The sequence below is a fragment of the Vigna radiata genome, chromosome 11 (genome assembly GCF_000741045.1).
Source record: "Vigna radiata var. radiata cultivar VC1973A chromosome 11, Vradiata_ver6, whole genome shotgun sequence".
NCBI classification, from domain to species: Eukaryota; Viridiplantae; Streptophyta; class Magnoliopsida; order Fabales; family Fabaceae; genus Vigna; species Vigna radiata.
Window position 1 is genome coordinate 8,989,180 of NC_028361.1, and position 25,728 is coordinate 9,014,907.

The following is a 25,728-nucleotide window of genomic DNA, read 5'->3' on the forward strand; positions in this document are numbered from 1 at the left end:
TGTAATCTGTAGTTCTCTTTCTTCAAGCTCCACTTCTTTTTTCTTCGTAGCGTTGGGTACCAAGCTCTGACAGTGATAGTGATTATGGCTTCCGAGATGGTGGGGCTGAATCGATAGGTGGAGGCAAGAAGGTCCAGTTGAAGTTGGGTGGGAGAAAAATGGGTTTTTTTTTATGTGGTAGGGAGGAAACGAGTTTCTGAGGAGGTTTTTTTTTTACTGAGTCGTGATGTCCTCCCTGATATTGGTTTTTCTCTCCCTTTTCCTTGGTTGCTTCCATGCTTTTGATACCCTCATCACCCAAACCTTTTCTGTCAAAGCCGCTCTTGTTGCTGTCAAAAACCAAATTGCTTGTACCTTTGCCCATTTGCAACGTTCACCGTTGTATGCCAAACCAAACGAATTGCTGGCAAAAATTGATTCCTGCATCCACCCGTACCCGTTGCCTCCCTCCAACCAAAACGCTTTTTTTTTCAAATTTTTTTTTACTAAAAGACAAAAATTACACACATTTTTTATTTTTAAAACCTTTTTTTTAATTAATAATGTTTTTACTTATCAATTATATTAATCAAAATAAAATTAAAAATTAAAACAAAAATTAAAAAAATAAAATAAAATAAGGAGAAAAGTAGAATAAAATTTATAAAAGGATGAAAATAAAAGAAAATAAAATAAATAAAAAAGCCATAAATAAATAATAAAAATAAAAACAAAAATAAATAAGAAAGAAATAATAGTAAAAGGATAGAAAAACATAAAATAAGATAAAATAAGAAAATTCGTATAACTTTTAATCACCCAGACAAAATTGGGTGTTGAGAAACATTGATGAATATGAATGAAGAAAATGAGGAGAAGAAAGTAGATAAAAAAGATGAAAAAGGATTTCGAAATGAAGTATATGTGTGAGGATGAAAATGATGAATATGGATGAAGAAGATAAGTGTGAGGAGATTTCTGAACCTAATGAGTTTGATGAAACATATAAAAAATGAGAAAAAAAAATTGTGAGTGAAGAAATTAATTATTTTAAATGTGAGCATTTAGATTAAAAATAAATTAAATTCATAATCATTATCAAAGATGCAGGCAAATTAAAAGTACATAACTTAGTGATGGTTATCTTAAATAAATATAAACATGAAAAGTAAATAAGATTTTAGTTCACTACTAATTTGATTTAATTTTATTTATTTTTAATATTTATTTTAGTTAACTTTAATTGAGCTGTTATTAATTCATTTTATTTCTAAGGCAATATTAACCTTCTTTATATTTATTTTAGTTAGCGTTCTTTAATTTTATGCTAACACAAATATTTATTTAATAAAAATTTAAATCAAGAATATTCACATTAAGTTCACTTAGAATATATAACACTAATGAGAACTTAATCATATAAAGGACATTACTCTTAATCCAAAACTTTAAGATAATAATTGATGGATCTTCGTCTTTAAATGATGTTCTAGTATCTCATTTCTTCCTAATGTAGAACATAAGACTCACACAATGTAGAACATAGACTCACATATATATTCTCTTTATCTTATCTTATTATTTGGCATGTTCTATATTTTAAAAAAAATTCATTTATATCTTCAATATATTTCCTCATTTATAGCTAATTCATTCTCATAAATATAATTTTACCAATACAATTACATAAAAATCTTTCAATTATTATAATATAATAATTTAATGTTATTGTTATAAATCTTATTTACATCCTCTAACATAGACTAATCTTAAAAAATGAAAAATTTATGTCTAAATTTGAATTATTATTAGTTTAATATTTTTTCTTTATGCAATTTCATTTAATATAATTTTTAATGGTGAAAATTAGTTAAAAGACATTTTAAATATTTTTAAATTTAAATAGTTGTTTTCTTATTTTAATTTTTTAAAATTTTCTTTTAACTTTAGTAACTTTAATTGTTGTTTGCAAGATTTAAATTTTTTTTGGTTTTTATGAAATTTTATTTATGTGTAATATTAAAATATTTTATACTATTATTTCACTTTTATCTAATTATTTCTATTTCAAAATTTATAAAATTATAATTCTTTTCTAAATATTTGACAATGAAATTACGAAAATATGTCTTTTTGATGGCAAATATTGGATAATAATATTTTTTTATATGATTTTTACTTTTCTATAAAAATAATAATAGTTGATTGATATTGAAACATTAAGAAAGCATATATGAACACCAGTACGTGTATATCCCTTATCTGATAGGAATGTAATTGGAAAAAATCTTATATACTTACTGAGTATGGAGATGATGATGAACTTTTACTATGAAGATGAGTATGAGATAATGAAGAATGGGTCTTGAGTCATTCATACTAAATCCATCACCAAATTTGGTTGATATTCATTTTTGTTTGAATAAATCTGTCAAGTGAAGGCCATTTAAAAGCCGTCAATGTAGTGAGTCTGTCCTTTTCCTATCAGAAAATCATTGCATTGGCCTACCATAATTTTTTATTTGACCTAAGAAATAACCTATGGCCTAATTTTGGAATGAGGAAACATTTTTTTTTATGGTATTGATAATTCATTCCTCTTGATTTAAACCACACACACATATGATAAGAAAGAAAATTCATGGTTATTAGTATATGTCATGATGGCAGAACATATTGTATGAACACAACTGATCAATCAATCTCAGCCTCCTTTTCTCTTCTCGGATAAGTACATACATACATACATAGATATAGTGTTTCCATTATCATCATGCAGAACAGCCTAACAGGAGAGAAAATAACACGAAATAGAGTGGAAGAAAATGATTTGAGAATTCAATGGCTGTCTTGCTCAATATGTGTATAAATGGGAGGTTTGATTCCTAAGCTTTTGCAGCTACTGGAGTCTCAGCCCTGGTGGCTACTATCTGTTCATATAGATCTCTTATCTTCAAACCAACTATGGTTTGGAAGAGACCTGTGCCATTGTTGCTGCCGGGGAAATCAGCATGCTTCAACATCTGTTGAGTAACTTCTCCATAGAACTTGGTAGAAAGGTTGCTTAGGTGACTCTCAACGTATATTAGTTCATCTAATCTGTCAAACTGTCCATCCATTTCTACAATTGACACCTGTTGCACACAAATGGAAACAAAATCACCAAAAATCAATGCTTATCAGCATGCATGCATGCATTCATTCATTCAAGAACATCTCAGATCGTGTGTGTGGAAAAGCTTGTGAATTGCTGCTTTTCTTTACTTCAAACATTCCATTATCTAATGGTATATAAACTGTTTAATTAAACCAGCTCATTATTTTAGCAGTCTGTCAACAGACAACAGTTATATATACATTTCTTTAGATATTTTAAAGCAGTTTTTGAATTGAAATTGAAGCTTTGTTCATATAAAACTTCATTTTCAATACTAGAAGTTCAAGAAGAAAAGTTGTGTAAAGTGTTTGAATGTGTATACCAAAAGGGTTTTGAAGCATAAATGGAGAGTAGTCTGTACCTCATTTCCGTAGTAAGTGTCTGGTCCATAGGAGAATTTGATGCCAGGGTAGGAGCATGTAAGCTTCCTTCCACATGGTATCCATGAAATGGTAGAGCCCTCATCGAACAAGTAAACTGGACTGAAGAAATTAACTCCTTCTTTCTGTATCAACCTCACTCTTAAAATCTTACCCTCATTGTCATCTGGAATCAGTTGAGTTGGCAACACTTCTATCACAGCATCTGCATATTGCTTTTGTGGATCTGTGAAAAACAAGTGTAGAGGTTAACTTACACATCATCATCATCATCAATAACAACCATTCACACAATAATTGGGTATGAAGAAATGAAGTTCTTGTTGAAAGACAGTGTTTGTTCTTATCCATGAGTTGGAATCTTAATTTATTACCAATGTATGCTTCAAAATCAGGCTTTCTTGCTTCAATGCTAGCCTTGATGCTTTCAAGACTGTGTCCACGCTCTGCCATGTCTCTCTGAAATATTTGCAAAATACTAATGGTTATAGTTCACAGCAATGGAAAGAATATAAGAAACCTATTGAATTTGTACATTTTGTGTTTAAAATTACCTGAATTTTCCAAGCGAATTTCACCTCATTGCTAATGTCTAGGTAGATGCTAAAGTCCAAGAGGTCTCTGACACGAGAATCAAACCTGCATGCAAGGAGGAGTTTCAATATCATACTCACAATCAAATAAACTGATAAGATGCAAGACAATTACTGGTTTTTCAACTTGTTTCAAAGAAAACACTCTTTATTTTAATTAGATTTGAGAAAAGTTTAAAAAGTAAGTAACTATTTTTCTATATTTAAGTGTCATTAATAAGCACTTAGTGCCACAAGGCATATACACTATTAAGTCTTAGCCAAACATGATCACCAGCACTACTAAGAAGAACAATAACAACAGATAAAAGTGTAAGAAGATGATTAACTATATGAGAAAAAGGTATTATAATAAAATATAAGACTAGGGAGAGAAACATAGAGAAAGGGGGAGAAAAACTTTATTAAAATGATTAAGAAAATTAGCCATATTAACGGAAAGGGCGAGTACGTAATGGTCATGTATTCAGTTTAGACATGAAAGGTTGAATTAATCGAATATTTTATTTCCCTTTTATGTAAACTTCAAATATATAATTACAGATTTTTTTCCACACTCTTTGAGTGTGAAACGGGTAAAAAAATGAGATAAAAAAAGGTGAAAAGTGAAATAATTCCATGTCATGAAGAAAGAGAATAGAAATGATAAAATATAAGTCAAAATGATACTATGAAAGTATCGAAGTCAAAGAAGATTAGAGTAACAGTGAATAGTATCAGAAAAATATTAACAGTGAGTAGTATCAAAAAAGAGCAACAGTGGATCCATGCTGGCCCACCATAGGTTAGAAAGTCGCTAGCAAATTCCTCAGCCATACAATCAAAGAAAGATAGATAAGGTATATCAGTTTAACAACTCGTGTCACATTTTCGTTCCACACTTCACAAAAGAAAAGTTAGAGAATTTTTCAAACATCATAACATCATCAACTCGACCAGTTTCTGAAGATTCACCATGCAATACAATTAACCATTAATCAAGTTTCAATTCATATAAAACTTAAACTCTGAGTGACAGAAGTTTCCTGAAAAGTTAAATAAAAGAAAGATTAATTCAGTGAAATTGTTCTAACGATGAAATGAGAAAATGAGAAACTTACATTGGGTGCAAACCTTCAATGACTAAGATTTTGGGAGGTTTGATGAGCTCGGGGGGGTCCAAGAGACCAGTGACGTGGTTGTAGATTGGTTTTTGAACAGCAATTCCATCTTTGATTGCTTTAACTTGATCATACATGAGATCAAAATCGTTGGCTCTGGGGTCAAGGGCAGTGACTCCCTTCTCCTTTCTGCCAGTTCTATCCAATGAGTGGTAATCATCCAAGCATATGACTGTGGTGGTGTCACTGATGAGAGTGTTGGAATCAGGGTTGCCACCCTTTGGTGGTTCTGCTGCTCCTCCAAACACACTGGTGAGCCTCCTCATGAAGGTACTTTTTCCACAACCTGAGTCAGCAGCCAGACCAATCACCACTGTCTGTTGGTCACTTGCTGCACATGTTATCACATAGCTTCTGCCACTGTTGATGCCCCTCTTGCTGTTCCTCCTGCTTGTGGTGTAGAATACTACCTGCTTTTGGTGAAAACTCAGTTGTGTTTTTGATGGGGTTGAGATGGAGCAATTTGTGCTGAGAGATTGTGTTGAGTACACAGTGCAAGCTGCCATTTTCTCTTTTTCCCCCTCTAGAGAATTTTCATACAAGAGATGTTGAAGTGGCGTTTGTTGGAGGGTTATTAAGGAAGTTACATTCCAAGAAGAAGTTTGGAACACATATAAAATATGAGGTGGAACTAAAACCAAAACAAAAGGCAGTTAAGCAGGAAAAGAAAAAAAAGGGTATCTTCCTGTTTGAGTTTCTGTGACTACCCCTTGTTTTCGACAACCTTTGAAGTCATTTGAATGATACAAAAGGTAGTGCCTTATCAAAATCAATCTGCAACAAAAGGGTATAGCTGTCTTTCTATATTTTCCCATAAGAAAATAATATACTGTGACAAAAGCAACACCAGATATTTTTGCATTATTTGAGTTATTAAAAAATGGAGAATTTGATGAGATTATGACAGACATGAATGAATAAGCAAACATGGAAGCTGATAGAGCTGAGTGGCTGGTGCAGCTTGGATATTTGATATGACACGTGGCATGAGTTTAGTGGGTGTTTGAAGATGAGGGATTAGGGGTGTAGAGTGAAGTGGATTTGAAGAGGAGAGTATGCCATCCAATATTCTATCTTGGTCTCTTGGTCTCTACTAGTCCTTGTTGTGTGTGTATGCAAATAACCCTTTTCTTCTTTCTTATTTTTGATCAACAAGTATGTATGAAGTGTGAGCCCTTGCTATAAAAACAAGGAGAAGGACCACATTTTTTTCTTTCACAATCTCACTAAAAGATGTGGTTAGGTGCTGTGGTAACCAAAGCATACCAGAAAATGTGAACTTCAATTTGATAGCCATTTTAAGAACCACATGGTGAAATCAATATGCTACTGAAAGTGAAGGTATCGTTTATCAGTAATATGTGTGATGTGTGTTTCTCAGGGTTCTGCTCATGGAGGTAACTTAGAATCCAAATAATAAATCACTACCAATCACTTAATTAGTTAAAGGTTTAATTAAGTTTTGAGTATCTTATAACTATAAATTCTTTTAATTGATGTATGTTAAAAAAAATTGTTTTATTAAATGTTTAAAATCAGTTTTATTTTTATATGTTTGAAATTTAAAAGTTCTATCTTAAATTAAAAAAAATGAAAAATATGTTAAAAAAAACCTCAAATACTAAATTCTAAAGTTTATGAGATTTCATGATCTCTTATAAGTAATTCATAATATATATTGATAGTGAATCTTCTCATCTTAATATTATAATTTAATTAAAGTTAGAATAGTAATTAGTTTAGAATCATAATTATGCACATAAAAATCAATCTAGAGGAGTTTTGAGAGTATATACACCTTATAATATCAATCTTCATTGTTACCAATGGAAAATGAAAAACACTTTTGGTTAAAAAAACACTAATCAGTGGAATATTACCACATCCGATGAAAAATTATTTATTGGCAACAATATTAACAATGATATCATTGTAACAATTCTTGAGAGAAGCTTAAACTGAATTTTCTTGATTTAATAAACAGACACTTTAAAGTCAAAAGAACAACGTGGATCTTAGCTTCAAATGGTTTGGCTGATGATGTTCGATGACAATTAGAATACCTTGCGTATGTGCCCAATCGTTATTAAGGAAACTCTTTGAGCAAAAGCTTTACGAAGTTGTTCAACCAGTTAGTCTATATTCTGGTCATTTTCCTACCAAGCTATTATATAGAGATATAAACATCAATTTGACTTTGAAAACCTAAAGAAGGGATCTTCGTCATTTGCACACGGACGCTGAAAGTTGCATGCTTTGACCCTTTTACGACATTCCGATGGAAGTCAATTTGGTTTACTCAAGATCAATATATTATATATTTATAAACACTTTGCCGACTCTTTTGTCGTTGTACTGCCATCAATTTAAAATGTAAAGGTTAATGCGCTATTTTTACTTTTGAATTGTTTAAAACGCAAGGTTTAGAATTATTCGAAGTTCTGAAGTACGTCACAGATTTAAAAACATTTTGGGTTGATCTACGTACACTAAACCATTGGCGTTTACTACCAAAGGAAAATGGTTTGAGCATGTTGCTTATTATAAATTTGCGAATATGGAAATTCTTATAAATTTGGCATACCAGAAATGTATAGTATGCCGAGTTTGGTACGAGAAGTAGCATTCAAGTAGCATTAGCTACAAATACTTGGGCTTTCCGGCGGAGAATGTTCTTGAATATAAGTATTTATTAATCAACAACATGATAGTTCTTTCTGACATTTGAACTGGGATTATCTCATGCACGTCAATGTCTGCGTTTTTATTAGTATTAATAAACGTGTATATGAAAAATAAAGGCAATTTATCTTCTTCATCGTCAAATAATTATAATTAAAAGAAAAAATAGTATTGGCAAATAGTCTTCCTAGGGTAATCTGAATAAGTGAAACTTACAAATAATATACTAATAGGAAAGCATGGAAACCATAAAAAATCAAATCGTGAGGTAAGAATGTAACTTTCGTAGACAAAATTACGCCTACCCACGAGCCACAGAAAACCGGATGTCATTTGCTGGTGCGGCTGGTGGCATCCAGCTTTCTTGCTTCTTCATTTCTTTTTTACCGGTACTGTTTTTTTTTTAGGGTTACTTTGCATAAAAATCATTTGTCAAAATGAACCTGATTATTGAGGAGAAGAAATATTAGAAAAATTCTAAACTGAATTTGATCATGATAATACTGCCCTACTGTAATGGGAAAAAGTGAAACAGTACATTTTAGTATTAACAAACATTTCTCGAGCAACACCGATAAATATAAAGTGCGGGCAAGTGGATGCTCAACTCATCCCCACCAAAAAAAGGTAACTAATTAAATTATCGAATGTGTGCGATAACCATGAAACAGGTTATAGCTAGCAGGGTGTAACAAACATGCTGATAAGGATCCAACTACTTGGTATGTGTATTTTTTGCCATTGAAAAATAAGTTACCCCTAACACACCATTAGTCGTACGAAAGTAAAAAGGGAATTAATCACGGACAAGAATACGAGTGCTTTTACCCTTCTACTGGAGAGCTATCTTTTTTAAGGCGCATCAAAACTGCAATACAACTACAATAATACTTCACAGAAAATCCACCACATATCTGCCAATCGATAGCAGATTCTCTTTTCAGCGGAGGAAAATACATTACACAGTATAGTACAAGCTAAACCTGGGTACAGTAACTACAAAGAACACAACCAATATTACACACGAAGATATTGTACGACAAAAATAAGAGGATAGACAAAAAGAATATTCGAAGCCACACTGGGAAGTGACAACACTATCAAAGCCGTCGGATCAAAATCCTGAGAACAGTCTCACTTATGCCCTCGGAAATACATGTATATTTTCTGCAGACACAAAAGAAAAGGAAGCAACCATGTTAAATAACAAGTATTCTATAATACTTTATTGGCAAGTCAAAGAAACTGAAGTAAAAATATGCATAAAAAAAGCCCCCCCGGGGAGTCTGTTGTTTATATGCGAAAACGCATATAAACCAAATGAAATACAAAATAAATAAATAAATAAATAGCCCGAAGATTATTTCATGGGAATAGAAAAAGAGAATTCAAATTAATGAAGATGTCCCTAACCTGGAGTACCCATAAGCTTAGAAGAGCCTCCAAGCAAAACATCCCGAATCCAATCAAATAGAAAATCTGCAAGAATGCAAAACATTGGTAGCATCAAACAAGTAAGCAGAGGGAAAAAGGATAAGAAGCCTGATTTTACCTACATTATAGACCAGAAATTCAAAATAACAAAGGGATAGGAATTTTCATTTTTCGGGCTACTTCAAGAATTGATAAATGCGATCAAATGTTTTTCCACCCATCATTTGATAGTTTACGGCACCGAAACTGTTGTGTGAAAACATAATACAACAGCAAGCGCAAACTTTACCAAGCCTTACTGAAAGCTGAGCAGCACTCGATATATTTCAGTAAATGTCCGATTCCCGCAAATTTTACATCCTGGTCCTTATGATAATCATTGTCTATGGTTTCTCAGACAAAGTCAACCAAATCATCATTACTTCAACATTCTCCAACTCCCCATGACACTTAGTGCAAATATAATGTACACGAGATCATAATTACGAGGGAAGAAGACGTGTTCAACTTAAGAATATTAATAGCCTTCATGTGTATTTACTTCAAAATTATTAATATTACACATGTAAAGACATAATATTAGAATTTGGTACGGCAGATATTTCCTTCGGTAAAAGAACCTCATTTACGAAATTCCAATAGTCACGAGCATCGCATGAATAGAAATGTTTCTAACAATCACGCAAAATATTATTTGAAAAAAATACTTAACCATATCAATTGCAACCTTAGAAAATAAAATTATCATGGCTCATTAATATTAAATTATGATATTCTAAAACATAGCTAACAATTTCGCCCATCACAAAAATAGTTATGAGTACATGGAATACAACTTACCCCAACCAATACATGGTCTGAGAAGACATCAATTGCAGCAAGGATACCCCTGCAATTTAAAATAAATTAATTGAAATGTACCTAAATGGAAATATACTCGTGTATACATTTACTAATACGTACGACTAAGGAAAAGGGTGACAGACAAAAACTTGTTGATAAATTTATGAAGGATTTGATCATTCTTAGAGTCAAGCAGTGTTTTCTTCCCCACCTTGATTTGAATGATATGACAAAATACCAATAAACATATAAAAACACTGTGATATTCATTGCTTGCATATGCCTACACAATGGAAAAAACTGACTCAAACCTCCGGAAAACTTACAATATCCTATCATTCCCTTACACTCACGTGTTTTATAAGGGCATTTTTTCCAAACAAGCTGAAAAAGAACTTTTGGTTACAAAACATCCAATTTTAGCAAACTTCCTCCATAATACAAAGAAAAGGCCTATCACTAGTACAAACCTAGTCTTGGAACACAGGTTTTTAAAATTTCCATCCTTGGGGTGACTTGGCTTTTGAACCATTTTTTTTTATCGGCACTTACTTTTAAACCATACCTTATTCAAAAAGTACACACCCAATAGCAACCAGATAAAAGAAAAAGAATAAAAAAAACTCCATTAAATTCAGGTGAACTGTGTAATACAATTTGTAGGACTTACGTCAATGATTTCCCATGAAAAACAACTGGAGGGGCGATTGCAGCAAATATGCAAAATGCAATATGAAGCTGCATCAAGCCAAAATAATAAAAGAATTAATAAGACACTATCTCGGTAGTATGAAACAAGTATAATGTAATATAGATTAACATACCAAGTAGAACATGAAAAACCAACCAAACTTCAGTGCACTATCCGTCCTGCATATTAGAGATAATCATGAGCTCGAACCATTTGTACAATCAACTGTCTATTCCAGTCAGAGTATTTAAAAGAAATAAGCACTTTTAAATACCAGCTTCCAGAGACAGATTGTTAAAAAAAAAACTACTCAATTATAGAACAACACAGCTTACCTCATAGCACGATAGAGAGGCCTGTACCAAAGAACATATGAAAGGGGAACACCCATTAGAGCATATATCACCGCAAGGAAAAAAATTTTAACACCTGTACGTTGTAAGCTTCGCATTAAGGTCCAAATCACATCAATAAACTAGATAGTTGTGAATATTCAAAGTTTAGAAGAATGAGCTTACCACCGCCTCTTATCCAACAGACAATTACAGCAACTACATTAAAAACTAGGCAGAGAACAATTCCTGCAAATATACCACATTATAAGTGGAAGAAAAATAATCAGATACATATAGGTTTATAAAGGAGCCCAGGACGTGGGAAAAAAATAAGGGAACCTACAGGGGACGTTTGTGTTTACAACTTACAAGTGTGTCTATGAAGTTAAAAGTGTCTATAAACAAGGAATGCATTTTAAAAAGATATTAACGAGGCTCTGGATAATTGCAATATAAAACACTCCTAGCACCTCTTTCTACTAAGAATATCTTTGGACTGATGGAAAGTAATAGAATGCAGACGAAAAAAAATTTAAAATGGAGTTCATGCCATCCAATAGCTATTTTTCTTCCCTCTTATTTGGGGAATGTGGAAAAGAACTGATTTATTTTTCTTAACCATCCCATTTGCTTCCCACATTATGCAACGAAAATTTTCCTCCCATCATTTATAAAATATCCAATTCACAGTTAAGTAGTTTTCAATGTAGTCAAAAAATTCATGATTTAAATTGAAGAACCTGAATGATTACACAATTTCATATCACCCTGTAAATCCTGGTTACGGGAAGAATTCAAAATTTATGGATGGCTTCAATCCACACATAAAATAGCAAATATGTTCGAATAGGCAGCGTTTTACAAGTTGGGTTTCACATGTCAGATTCTCGACTTATTAGGGAAAAAACAGATTGTGTTCCAGGAGAATAATCTCGAGTTTAAATAAGTTGGTAAATTTTCATTCTTTACAATCCATCATTAGATAATCTAAGTATAGCTCAAAGTTATGATTACGAGAAAAACACTTTTATTTGGCAGAACTACCAAAAATTACTAAATACTAAATAAAAGAAGACACATAAGAAGTTATATTACCCAGTAACAAGCATGTAATCCACCAACCTTAATGAATAAACAGAAAATATGTGAGCAATCATACCTAACCAACTTGCAAAGGCCAAATATTGCAGCCTCTGAGCATGAACAGGTATCTCATTTGCAATATCATGGTGAATGATTGGGAACAATGGAGGCCAATTCTTATCATCAACAGGAACACCAGCTGATAAGCATATTTATTTTTCAAACAAGAAAAATATGTTATTAACTCAGCATAAATATAGAGACAATTGAAGGGCCAACATGGTGGGGTTTTGTCATTCACCTCTAGCAACAGCCTCTTCTCTTTTTTTAATTTCCTACAGATGCATTTTCAAAGGGTCATAAAATCAATAAAAAGTATAGGATAAAATTAACAGTGGCAAGAGCAAGGCTTGTACATTCAATCAGTTAAGGGAATATATGTATATCACTGTTGATGACATCAACAAAAATAATGCTTAATTGTAAAATCTACCTTCTCTCTCCGTTTTAAATCTGCTTCCCAAGCTGCTAGCTCCTGACCTTTTTTCTTCGAGTCCTATAAAATATATCATGGAGAATAAAATCAGCCCATCCAAAAAGAACCTTACAGTCTTAAGATAAAGTCTCTGAATTAGCAATGACATTACATTTGTAGTATCCAAAGGAATATCAACTGTAGCATCATGTCTTTGACCATAACCCAGTGGTTCAGATGCTACTGGTGGACTACGTGCACGATTCTGTAAGAACCAATAACATGAAAAAAAAAACACACCGTCTATTAAATCAAACAATAAACATTAAATATCAAGCCTTTCAAAACTAGTAAATTGCACAAGTGATAACAGTTATAGTGTCAACGTTATTTCATAAATGTGATCTAAAATTAGAATTTAAAGTTAGTTCCTCAGAACTTACAAGGTCTTCAACTAATTAAATATCTCTTGTCAACACACATGCAGTTAAATTAACTCTGAACTAATTCCCAAACCAAGCCCTCGGTTATGTTCTGTTGTAAATGATAAACATAGCATTTAGGCAATGTAGCAAGTGAAAGCAAACCAACACGCAGCCTGCTAACTAAATGAAATGCATAACCACCAAACATATCACACAACCACACTTTAGAGCAACTTTTTTTAACATACAAATTCACAATAGAGATGTAATTAAACTTTTATTCTTTTCATATAACTGGAATTTGAATCGTACATCTACAAGCCCACGACATATAACTGGAATTTGAATAGTCAACAACCGAGGGACTTCACGGTTCACAAAAAATCGCTTAATACAGCAAATGAAGCATGTACAAATTCTAACAAACTACAATTTTTCATTTACCTTCAGCAAACCCAACCCAACACTTCATCTAGGCTATGCTTGTCCTAACAGACTAGCATGCGGAGTAACTTGACCTACTCAGTTGTGCGAAAAACTGAGCAAACAAAAGACAACTGTGCAGCATCAATCATTTCAAACCAAAAAACCACTTATTGGCTAATTCCAATTAACTCACTCACCCTTTCCAATTATGGATGTTCCAGACATTGAACCACAACAAAGAATAAAAACACCGTACTGCAGCTAGCAGCTAAGCATCGAATAACCATTTCATTCATCGCACATTTTCCAATTCGCGGATTCACTTAACTGAGCATGACAGAAAACACCGTAACCGAACCACAAACCTACAAAAATTCCAGATCCAAGTCCTCCACAAACATCTACACCACGTCCCGCACCGATTTCTCGTGTCGGTGCGATACAGGACACACGCTACGATTCAGAACACACTCTTTCTCAATTAATCGCGTCCGCAACCAAACAAAAAGAACCGAAGCGAAAGCATAGCGTCGCAAATCAACGACAGATCCAGATCAAACGACAAGTCACCTAAGCAGTTCTATATTTATACCAATACCGTTAAACAGAAATTTAGAGCAAAAAAACCGTTGGATCCGATTGAGAAATCTTGTAAGCAACTAAATATAGACATGGAAAGAGAGTGAAGGGATTAGATTACCGAGAAAGGATTCACTTCTTCCTCGTCAAACGGATTGGGATCGTGGTTGCGATTCATGGCGAAAAGTTAGTTAGATCCGTGAAAATGTGCGAAGAAGATTGTTGAGATGATAATGAGTACGTAAGGGAGTGAGACAGTGGTAGTGCGTGCGGTGAGAGACCGCACTTTTCACGCTTTCACTAGCTACCTGGCTTGTTTGCAACGCGGGATAGAGTTTTGGAATTGAGAGAAAAAAAAGCAACTAAACTTGAATTTAAACACGTTGCCCCTTCATTGCTTCACATTTACAATTCATGCCATTGCGTCGGTACGCTGCTGCTTTCAGTGAGGTGTGTGAAGTGTGAAACATAAGAGAGTTCACGTGATTCTCGCGTGCAGGTGTACCATGTGGGGAATGTTGGTTGGTCACTTCAGCTATGGAGTATGGTAAGTGGTGGAGGCTACGTCAGTGGATCATTGCTCGTGCAAGCGGTGACTTCGTTTCGTACCAATATTATCACTTCCTTTCATAAATTTTTCAAAATTTGGTCCCAACAGACTTCGTTAGGACAGGTAACTTACATCTCGGCACAAGTCATGAGTTCTTTACCAAATTTGAAATTTGAACCACCAATGTATATTTTAAATTTTGAAATTTACATCATGTGTTTAGTGATTCATTCTTTTGTTTTGAGAAATAAAGCAACTTTGCATGCATCATTTAGAATAATTTTTTGTTGAATATTTTGACAATATTTTATAACAATATTTTAATATTTTTTACATATTATTTTGTTATTAATGATGTTTACAATTATTATTATTAATTTTAAACTAATTATAAAATCACACGTAAATGATGTTAAAATATTGTTAAAAGGATTATTTTACACTAACGTTAACGAACAATTGCACGTATCTCTTTCTTCGTCACTTCACTGTTTTCCATTTCAATAAATTAAAACTATGTCATCAAAGTGTTTGGTTATGCAATGAGTGGCAAAATTAACATCAAGGTGAAAAAAGTAAAAGTGGTGACTCTGAATATGGGAACATGTTAGAGTTGCCACCACTACATACATGGAACTCCACGTACACAAAGCAGACAGATAAATTACAATAAAAATTAAGCAAATTAAATTGAATTAATTGTAATTTAAATTTAATTTTTTCATGAATTTAAATATTTTTATTTAAGTTTTTCAAAATAATTATTTTTGTTCAATTATTTTTTTGCTATTTATTGTTCCCGCTAATTAACGTGATTGTTCTGTTATTTAGTTTATTTAACTTCATATATAATATTATAATTAATATAAAATAATATTGTAAAGTAATTTTTATTACATTAATTGAAAATATGTTAGATAATAATCGAAGATATTTTGAGAATACTTCTGTATTATTATTATATACAGTGGTTAAGGAGTAGTTGAAAATCTCATAGGAAATAAAATTAATATACACTATATATAAAACTTATTTCTTAAACCTCCTGACATGTTGTTAGAATGTATTTTAATAAAAATTATTGTTTACTAAATTTGTTAAGTAGTGTATTTTTAATTAAAATAATAAAGTCATTTGTTATTTTTTATTAATTATGATATTATTTTACATTAACCAATAAAATAAAATAAATAAATTTTACTTTGTTAAAAAAATAAAAAATAATTAAAAAAATACTTTGGTAAAAAAAAGTCAATTGAAAATATTTTAATTCTTGGAAAACTTTAAAATAATTAAAAATGCACATAATTCTTTTTTGATATTTTAATTAATTCAAACAAAATTACTTTTTGATAGCAAATCTCTCAATCATGATCAAACACTTTCAAGAAAAGTGGAAGTCATCCTTGAAGATAGTACCAACTCTATCTTGTGAACCACCTTTGGAGTCATCATGAAGCATAGCTTAAAGAGTAGTGTAGGTTGTTTATGTCATTGTATTCGACCTTGTAGTGTAGCATAGGGTTTTCCTTAAGTTAGACATTCAAACCAAGTGAAAAGTATGTGTCATGTGTCATGTTTCCATTGGAGAGAATTTACCTTTAGAAGTGACCATATGGAACTTTAGGATTTGAGAGGTTTTGTTTTATGAGTGACTACTAGTCTTTCCACCATTGGAGAGGATTTAGACACTTGTCTCCATCCTAGAAGGCCTCTAAATTCGTCCAAGCCTTGTCCTTTAAGGTTTCCTTTTGCTTTTAGGGTTTTAAGAGACATTCTTACCTATATAAAGAGGTGTATCCACCCTTGTAATCATCTTAGAAGTTTATTAATGTTATACTATCCAAATTTGGCCATACATTTCTTAAATCAAGACTAGAGCAACCCTAGAGGTCCCTCTAGTCACCTTCCTCCTTGAGTTGGCCTCACCTCTCTTGGAGCCACCGAACGCTACACCATCACCACCATATCTCTTAAAGGTCGTGACCTTCTACACTATCCACACCTTAGCTCATCATCCTTGGACCATTTACCATCAATTTTTTGCACCATCCATTCAAGGAAATAGCCCTTCATGCACATCTCTTAGTTTTGGCCCAACCTAGTTAAGGAGGTTGTTATCACATGGTATCAACAACTTTGGTTCTTCAAGAGCTAAATTTCCTTGGTTTCCTACTTAACTTTACTATTTTTATGTATTTTATGCATTGTTCTTACTTGTCATAATCTTGTTACCATTTTTGTTGTTTTTATGGTTTTACTTTGCTATACTCTTGGAACCATTCATATTTTTCACTATGTTTTTCATGTGTTTTTGTTCCTTGATGTGCCTTTTCGATTTTTTAGTCATTCCCCATTGTTTTATTCATATATATATATATATATATATATATATATATATATATATATATATATATTCAGTTATATGTGTGCGTGTGTGTTTGGTGTCATTTTAATTTTTGAATCCATCCATGTTGTCCAGAGTCATGTTTAGTCCTTTATATGTCTTTATTTTTAAGTGTAACCTTAAAAAAATTACCAAAAATACATGTTTGAGTGTTTTTCAAAACTAATTCGTTTAAGTACCTGTGAGTGCTTTTTCTTTGCATATTTGAGTTTGTACTTTTTGTTAGATCATCAACAAGTTCATAGAATTAAGTTTCATATATGTTATTTATGAGTTTCTTATCATATTTTGATTCTAGTAAGATTTCTTTACCATTTTGTGTATGTGACTTTATACACCTCTCAAAGCATCTTTAAAAATCAGATTTTTGGTGTGTAGATGTGTGATTTATGTTATGGAAAATTACAAGAAAAATTAGCAAAAATAAAAAGTGACAAAAAAAGTATAAAATCAAAAAGAAAAGTACATTTCACACCACCATCACTACTTTTTGGTGTGCATTTGTAAGATGATTTGCTTGTTGTTTTCCTCTACAAATTCATGTCCAAACCTCTAATTCCAGTAGTTGTCTGCCGTTTGATGCTACAAAGTTTGGCCTAGTGCCACATGTGCTCAAAAATTGGCTAAATGACAAAAATCACATTTTCTACTCTAGTAATTTTTTAGTTTTTGTGATCTTTTTTAGAGCATTTCTTTAGGAATTTATTTTGTTATGTTGAACCTTTATTCTTAACCATTTATTTTCTTTTTTGTCTCTTTACTAATCTTGATTTTGTTACATAAAAATTCCATTTGAGATAACCTTATTCATTTTTTCACCTTTTCTTGCTTTATTCCTTGGCCATCTTACGGTTTTGGTGGTGTTAATCTCTTTTGGAATGGGTTTGTGACCTTGTGGTGAGCCAACATCTTGGAGGTAGCATCTTTGGTGAAGAAGGCCTTGTGGAGAGCTTGAAGTCTTGGTTGAAAACAAGAAGATAAAAGAGTATACACTTGGTGAGGAAGAAATATTTGATTGTATTTTCTTTGCATTGTAAAATTGTCTTTGCTTTCTCTTTTGGTTTGTACATTTTGGCTTGTTAGGGGGTTGTCCTAACAAGAACATTGGACACTTATTATTTACACGCTATTTGTAGATTGATGGGTGAGAAGGAACCAAAGTTCCTTTTAATTCATTATTAGACCGCATAACTTTCCTTAACTGTGGTAACTTAGTGTATGTCTACTTTTATTTCAATTGTTGTTCCTTTTGAAAAGTTTGGTTTAAGAGCTCTTAACGTAAACTCTGGCTAGGAAATGCTTGGTTTTTAAGTAATCATTTGTGATTCACCTCCCTTTCCTAGAAGTGAGCTTGGGTACCTTTTACTTCCTTAAGTCTTTTTGAGGAACTTCTCTTGAAAATTCTAAGTATTTATTTGTGTATTGCATATTTTAAAAAATTTTGAGAATGTCTAAAACCGCCTCCTATGAAATTGGTAGTGACTCTAGTAAAGAGGTTAAACCCACTTTGAAAAACTTGGCCAAAGAGCTAAAGTCACTAAAAATTTGGCAAAATAAAGAATCTATTTTGAAAGAAAAAGAAAAGATGGAAAGAAAATAATATCTTGCTAAATTAGAGGAGGAACTTAGAATTCTCAATGCTAAATAAGAAAAAACACAAGAGGAAATAAGGAAGAGTAGAAGTATAAGTCACACTAGGAGGAGTTAAAGAACTCCAACTCAAAATATACACATTTCCTTACATATTGAGGTAGATAATATGATTGTTAACCAATACTATCAACCTCCACCAAATAGGATGAGAAAAGAGTGTGAAAGAGAGAACTCTCCTAGGAAGATTAGGGTAGACCTTCCCCATATCCATGGAAAGAAAGATGTAGAGGTATATCTAGATTGGGAGATGAAGGTAGAACAACTCTTTCAGTGTCACCAAGTTAGTGAGGAAAGGAAAGTCTCCCTAGCCACCCTAAGTTTTAAAGGGAATGCTTTATTTTGGTGGGCTTCCCTAGTTATAGAAATAAGGCTCTCCAACTTCCCACCAATCCAATATTGAAATGAGCTTAAGAGTGTCATGAAAAGGAGACACATACCCTCATACTACAATAGAGAGCTAATGGATAAACTCCAAAGGCTCCAACAAAGAGAGTTAAGTGTAGAGAAGTATAAGCAATAGATGGAGCTCTATATGATGAGGGCATAAATTAGAGAGGAGAGTGAGATCACCATCTTTAGGTTTCTTAGTGGTCTTAACCTTGAAATTAGTGGAGTTGCTACCATATTAAGATTTGAATGATAAGGTAAAATTAAGCATTGAAGTAAAACAAGAACTTTTGAGAAGCAAACTTATAGTTCTAACATTAAGAAAGACTACAAGAAGGAGGACAAACAAGTAGAAGAAGTAGAACCCTCTAGGAACATGGGGAGAGAAAAGAGAGAAGAGAAAGAAAAAGAAAGACTAAGGGTAGGAATATCATCTCACACTCGCACTAGTGACATTAAATGTTTCAAGTTCTTGATACAAGTCACATTGTCTCACAATGTCCCACCAAAAGAACCATGATCTTAAGGGATAATGATGTATATAGTAGCCAAGAAGAAGAAAGTGAAAGCGAGAGTGGGAGAATTGATGCAAAGAAGCAAGAAAATTTAGTACATTATGTTTGACTACTTCGTCTACCAGTCGATCAATACTATATAGATGATAGACATCCTTAGGATATACCTTATTAAAGTCTGTGTAGTTCACACACATTTGTCACTTCTCATTGGCTTTTAAATTTTAATTTTAACTATTTATTGATAACAAATACCCATACATATAAATAGTATAATAGATCCATTTATAAATGAATTTTAAAATACTCACTGTTAAACACAATTAAGTAAAACAAAGTCAGCTTTAAGAAAAAATATTTTGGTTAATCCATTTAATTAAATTTTTCACATGATAAATATACCTAATCAATATGTTATTGGCTATACCACCATAATATACCAGTTGGTCTACATGTAACCGGCCATATTATTATGGTTCATTGTAAGACTGTAATCGTTAATTATTTCTTAACTTATCTAATCATATCATATACTGGTTCATACTATGAAATTTAAGGACATTCAAGGAAGTGCCAATATGTATTTGGATGCATACTATACATAATTTTTTTTATATAATTAATTATAAATTATGATACATGAGAGCAATCCTAATCAAGAAAGTCAAAAAGTCAAAACCCTAAAAATTATAAATCTCCGTGCTTGCACGTCATGCATTTTTTGGCACTGGTTTTCGCTATTTCGCGGCGTTGGTAACTTCCCTTCTCCCACTACCTTCCACAATCTCCAAACATGGGTCGGAAACACGACGCCGTTTTGGTCGACAAACCAGTCGCCGAAGAAGCACCCTACAGCCCCGAGCTCGACTCCGAGAAGAAGAAGAAGAAGAAAAAGAAGAACAAGAACAAAGAAAAGCAGCAAGAAAGCGAAAACAGCCCCAAACGAAAGCTCGACGAACTCGACCCGCAAAACGGCACCGAATCGAAGAAGAAGAAAAAGAAGAAACACCACGACTCCAAAGAGAATGCAGGGGAAGCCAACGTTGATAGGAACAACGACAACGGCGCTAATCGCGATGAAACGGTGGCGGACGGTTCTGTAGTGGTTACTGGAAAGAATGCCGGAGATGCCAAGTACGCGGCGGTGAAAAGCTTTTCGGATTCGGGACTGCCGGAGAATGTGCTGGAATGTTGCAAGGGTTTCGAGAAGCCTTCTCCAATTCAATCGCGGGCGTGGCCTTTCTTATTGGACCGCCGTGATTTGATTGGAATCGCTGCCACTGGATCAGGTGCATTGTTGTTTGTGCATATGTGTGTTTCGCTTGACTTGAAATTGGTTCTCATTTTGGTGGTTTTGCTTTCAGGGAAAACTTTGGCGTTCGGGATACCGGCGATTATGCATGTTTTGGGAAAGCGGAAGGGTAAAGGTTCCAGGGGACGGAACCCTCTTTGCCTCGTGCTCTCTCCTACTCGAGAGCTAGCACAACAAGTACGAAGTTTGGATATATTGAATTTGAATTTAAACTTCATTCTTTAATCATTTCATGTCTGTTTTGTACTTCTAAGTTGCAATTTGAAATTAGAGTCCTAAATTACTTCCGTTGAATGAGATAATTTGAATCTCTCTCAAGTTACTGAAAAGAGAGGTTTACTTGGATTTCAAATTCAAATCAAAGGGCTTTGCAGTGTGAATGATGTAGTTGCTACTTGCCTCATTATAGGAGATGTATACTCGAGCGTGAGAAACGATGGGTCACAAACAATTAATCAACTAACTGATATTGATAAATTAAATGGCGTGATGTGTTAAATATTGGTGTCACGTGACACTGTTATAACTTACACACATCTGAACACTATATGTCTATAACAGGAAATTGATTGATGCTATTTATTTTAGAATAATATTTTTAAGTTCTTACAATTATGTGAGTTTTACAACTCAAGCCCCCCCTCCCCCAAACCCAATGTTTCTTTTTTCCCCTCATAAAATATGTACTCTGACTTTATCTTACTTTTCCGACATCCAAGAGTATTGAATTGTATTACCGATTTACTTAATGATAATATCTAACAGTTTTCTTCAATTGTTTTATAGATATCAGATGTCATCTGTGATGCGGGTAGTTCTTGTGGTGTGGAATCAATCTGTTTGTATGGTGGAACCTCCAAAGGCCCGCAAATCTCCTCACTAAAATCTGGCATGGTAAGTTGTTGCTACTCAAATACCAATTGAATTCAAATGCTTGTTCATTTGCATGTTGAGTATTTTTTTTGTCCTCTTTTCATTAACATCATATGGATATTTTAATACCACTTCTATCACCCAGGACATTGTCATTGGAACTCCTGGTCGTATTCAGGATCTAATTGAAATGGGTGTCTGTTGCCTCAAAGAAGTATCTTTCGTGGTAAGCTGTAATTTTCAAGCAGAATTCTGTTGTTAATTTTCCTCTTATTTTTTAGTGCACTTTATACTATTTAAGCAAGTTGTTATACGCATCTTATCTTTTTGTTTACTATATTCATTGGTGGGAAGGTCAGTCTGAGTCTCTTTGTTCTAGACATGATGCATTTTGAATTACCACACAATTTGCTTGTCGGTTGCCTTTTCTCTGGCTTTAAATATGTGAATTAGAAGTAGATGCTTGTTTATAAGCAACATGTAGTGAGACTTTTGCAAACATTGTCATTTTTTTGTTGTTCCAGGTACTTGATGAAGCAGATCGGATGCTTGACATGGGTTTTGAGCAAATAGTCCGCTCTATACTGGGTCAGACAAGTTCTGGTATGATGCATTGTTATCAGCTGTTACCCCTATAACTGGTCATTAATTTATTCCTTTTAATCTTGTCCTACTGTTTTTTTAATATTTGGCTATTGTAAAAACTGGTCTATGCGACTGATTCTCCAAGAAGCTTACATACAAAGTTTGTTTGCTCAAGTTTTTCCATTTCATTTTTGTCTCAATAAAAAGAGTATACTTGTCCGCAGATCGTCAAATGGTTATGTTCAGTGCTACATGGCCTTTGGCAGTTCATCACTTGGCTCAGGAGTTCATGGATCCCAATCCTGTAAAAGTCTGTATCTTTCTCAAAAAAGATTTCAACTATTTTTTTGCAAGTTTTTGGAGGAAAAAATGCTTAAACTCGTGACAGGTTGTTGTAGGTTCAGAAGACTTGGCTGCCAATCATGATGTCATGCAGATAGTTGAGGTGTGAATTTGATCAAATCTATATTACTCATCCATATATATGCTTTTGGTTAATATTGATTCCTTTCACATTCATAGGTCTTGGATGATCGCGCTCGTGATAGGCGCCTGGTTGCTTTACTGGAAAAGTACCACAAATCTCAGAGGTATATTCTGCAATCTGCTTCTTACGTGTTTTGTTTTGCTACGTGTTGCTAAGATCTTGTGTATTGTTTCTCAGCAATCGAGTATTGGTCTTTGTTTTGTACAAAAATGAAGCCAAACGAGTTGAAAATATGCTTCAAGAAGGGTATGTCAACTCACACTTTATAATAATTTCCTTGTGAAAATATCTGGTGGTTGCTCTAAGCGCGTGCTGATATAAATATAATAGATACTTAGGATGTGTTAAATACCATCTTCAGGGGTTGGAAGGTTGTTTCAATACATGGGGACAAAGCTCAACATGATCGCACAAAGGCACTCTCATTGTTCAAGAAGGGAAGCTGTCCTTTAATGGTAACTTGTTTTACACTGTTATTATTAGTGATAATTTTATATCAACATGACAACTCAAAAGTTAAATGAAATTTATGAATTGGTATCACAGCAATGTTTGACTGTTTTCTACATGATACTGTAGCTATATATGAGAGTGGTTCTTTTCTTCGCATCAATTTGACTTTATATTTTACCAATATGATTTTCTGCACTTGCTAACTCTGGAAAATGTTTTTATACAAATTTGTCAGTACTTATTGTTTCTTACCCTTTTCAAAGCTTGAGTTTTAGTATTTTTACACTCCTGAACCGTGGGTGAATTTAAACCCACTTTTTAATTCCCGTTAGTCCTCAGCGAAAAATATTCAGTTCAGTTTAGGAAAGAAATTTTAGGTCAATCTATTTTTGAAGTTTAATATTATTTTCAGGGCTCCTGCTAATGCCTTTAGTGGATACAGTATGAAATCTTCTGACGGAACTAGCTTTATATGTCTATTGAACGGGACATGAACCCTCAAACATTGTTGCTTTATATCCAAGTATTTGACATAATTCAATGATACAGGTTGCTACTGATGTGGCTGCACGGGGATTGGATATTCCAGATGTTGAAGTAGTGATAAACTATAGTTTTCCTCTGACTACAGAAGATTATGTTCATAGAATTGGGCGGACTGGACGAGCTGGTAAGAAAGGTGTTGCCCATACATTCTTCACACAGCAGAATAAGGTAGTACTAACTAACAACTCTATAGGTGTATATGTCCTCTTAGATTATAGTATTACTTTGTTGCTTTTTGAGTTTTTTCACCCTGGTATCAATTAAGAATTGAAATATTTCAGGGACTTGCTGGGGAGCTGGTGAATGTTTTGAGGGAAGCAGGGCAAGTCGTACCCGATGACCTCCTGAAATTTGGCACACATGTAAAGAAAAAGGTCCTTTTTCTTCTCCATTTTTCTCTTTGCACCTGTTCAGATTTTGTCCATGAAAATCTAGGATAAAAATTTGATTTTGGTTGATTATAATTATAATTTTGCAATCTATTATAGGAGTCCAAGCTTTACGGGGCGCACTTCAAGGAAATCCCTGTTGATGCTCCAAAGTCTCAAAAGAAAACATTTGACGACTCTGACGATGAATGACTTGTGTTTATCTTTGGCTGAAGGAATAAGTGAATTCAGTCATTTCTTACTCTTTATTCGAGGTATTTATTACTCTAAAAGGTAATAAAGAAAGATTAGTTATAAATAGGTTAGTGAGTCTTTTCCTGTTGTAGCTTGCACTTATGTGTGCCTGTAAGCTTTTGTTTTTTGTTTTTTTTTCTCGTTACGAGATGATAATTCTAAATTCACACATATTTTTAGACTTTTAATTGATTAATTAATTTATTTACTATTTTCCTTTGGTTGCATCTCCTTAAATCGGGGCTTGTTACACCGATTTATTATGCCATTCATTTTTTTTACGTTTAATATGTTCAGGTCTCTATTTTTACGGGTTTGTTTCAATTGGGTTCCTTTATTTTGGAAGTATTCAATTGGGTCTCTAATTTGATAAATTTGATTTGATAATATTCTTTCCGTTAAATGTAATGAACGATGTTAACTTTTTAAATAGGTGACATACTGACTTGACATGTCATCACTTTCTTCAACAGAAATCCTAAACTGTCAAACCCTAATCATCATCAGTGACCACGTCGTAAGCAGCCACGCCGCCACCGTCGGTGGCCTCCATCACCTAATATCCATGTGCCTCTATCGTCACAAACCCAGAATCAAATCCAATTCGTCATCATCATCACACAACCTTTCTTCTTCTTCGAGAGTTTTTCAGGTCGCCATCTTCGCGCATCATCACCCTCGCATCAGCCTAAATCAACGTCGCACCACAAAGCACCAACATGTCGCGTCGCCACCACGACCACCTTTCCAACAACATGGCGACAGAACTCAGAATCGCATCATCCTTCATCGTGCGACCACCTATAATCAGAAAAACCAAAGGAGTGTCTGCCATCCTCGTTGGTAGTCGTCCCGCCGTGAACCTCCATGGTCGTTGCAAACCCCCTGTCACTCTCCTCTTTCGTCAATTGTAAGCAACCTACAGAAGATCAAACCACGGAACCCAGAGTCGCAAGTCACAGTTGTCTGCCACATCGCTAGCAACGAGCAACCTCTGAAAAACGTAAAAACAAGAACGCACAAATCGCAATAATTAAACCCCCCAAATCGTGAACCTCCTTCAGTTCGTTCATCTTTGTGCGCCATTGATGAAGC

The 25,728-nt window shown here is 33.6% G+C and overlaps 3 protein-coding genes across 3 annotated transcripts; 1 reads left to right on the forward strand and 2 right to left on the reverse strand.

Moving 5' to 3' along the window:
- Nucleotides 1–2,662: 2,662 nt before the first annotated feature.
- On the reverse strand, nt 2,663–5,980 carry LOC106777824 (phosphoribulokinase, chloroplastic). The gene is made up of 5 exons (XM_014665609.2): nt 5,210–5,980; nt 4,071–4,155; nt 3,891–3,975; nt 3,498–3,742; nt 2,663–3,113 (listed from the first exon to the last, which is right to left on the reverse strand). The coding sequence occupies exons 1-5, from the start codon at nt 5,773–5,775 to the stop codon at nt 2,865–2,867; spliced, it is 1,230 nt and encodes a 409-aa protein (XP_014521095.1). The 5' UTR covers nt 5,776–5,980; the 3' UTR covers nt 2,663–2,864.
- Nucleotides 5,981–8,773: 2,793 nt separating this feature from the next.
- Nucleotides 8,774–14,594, reverse strand: LOC106777843 (secretory carrier-associated membrane protein 4). Its single transcript, XM_014665640.2, has 12 exons — nt 14,364–14,594; nt 12,985–13,077; nt 12,831–12,893; nt 12,639–12,672; nt 12,414–12,536; nt 11,438–11,500; nt 11,255–11,348; nt 11,053–11,098; nt 10,899–10,966; nt 10,226–10,274; nt 9,365–9,430; nt 8,774–9,118 (listed from the first exon to the last, which is right to left on the reverse strand). The coding sequence occupies exons 1-12, from the start codon at nt 14,418–14,420 to the stop codon at nt 9,086–9,088; spliced, it is 789 nt and encodes a 262-aa protein (XP_014521126.1). The 5' UTR covers nt 14,421–14,594; the 3' UTR covers nt 8,774–9,085.
- A 5,860-nt stretch (nt 14,595–20,454) lies between these two features.
- Nucleotides 20,455–24,848, forward strand: LOC106776444 (DEAD-box ATP-dependent RNA helicase 5). The gene is made up of 13 exons (XM_014663901.2): nt 20,455–21,043; nt 21,119–21,243; nt 21,853–21,960; nt 22,085–22,165; nt 22,464–22,542; nt 22,749–22,834; nt 22,913–22,969; nt 23,047–23,114; nt 23,189–23,257; nt 23,373–23,466; nt 24,014–24,178; nt 24,292–24,384; nt 24,499–24,848. Exons 1-13 carry the CDS (start codon nt 20,548–20,550, stop codon nt 24,589–24,591), a joined length of 1,614 nt encoding a protein of 537 aa, XP_014519387.1. The 5' UTR covers nt 20,455–20,547; the 3' UTR covers nt 24,592–24,848.
- Nucleotides 24,849–25,728: the final 880 nt, after the last annotated feature.

Excerpts from the sequence above, each read along its gene's own strand:
- LOC106777824 (XM_014665609.2), bottom strand. The coding sequence starts at position 5,775 with ATGGCAGCTTGCACTGTGTACTCAACACAATCTCTCAGCACAAATTGC. Across the intron at positions 3,976-4,070 it reads AATTCGCTTGGAAAATTCAG|AGAGACATGGCAGAGCGTGG; the intron begins GTAATTTTAAAC and ends CAAATATTTCAG. Across the intron at positions 3,114-3,497 it reads ACACTTACTACGGAAATGAG|GTGTCAATTGTAGAAATGGA; the intron begins GTACAGACTACT and ends TGTGTGCAACAG.
- LOC106777843 (XM_014665640.2), bottom strand. The coding sequence starts at position 14,420 with ATGAATCGCAACCACGATCCCAATCCGTTTGACGAGGAAGAAGTGAAT. Across the intron at positions 12,673-12,830 it reads ATTTAAAACGGAGAGAGAAG|GAAATTAAAAAAAGAGAAGA; the intron begins GTAGATTTTACA and ends ATGCATCTGTAG. Across the intron at positions 9,119-9,364 it reads TAAGCTTATGGGTACTCCAG|AAAATATACATGTATTTCCG; the intron begins GTTAGGGACATC and ends TTGTGTCTGCAG.
- LOC106776444 (XM_014663901.2), top strand. The coding sequence starts at position 20,548 with ATGGGTCGGAAACACGACGCCGTTTTGGTCGACAAACCAGTCGCCGAA. Across the intron at positions 21,244-21,852 it reads CTCGAGAGCTAGCACAACAA|ATATCAGATGTCATCTGTGA; the intron begins GTACGAAGTTTG and ends ATTGTTTTATAG. Across the intron at positions 22,970-23,046 it reads ATGTCATGCAGATAGTTGAG|GTCTTGGATGATCGCGCTCG; the intron begins GTGTGAATTTGA and ends TCACATTCATAG.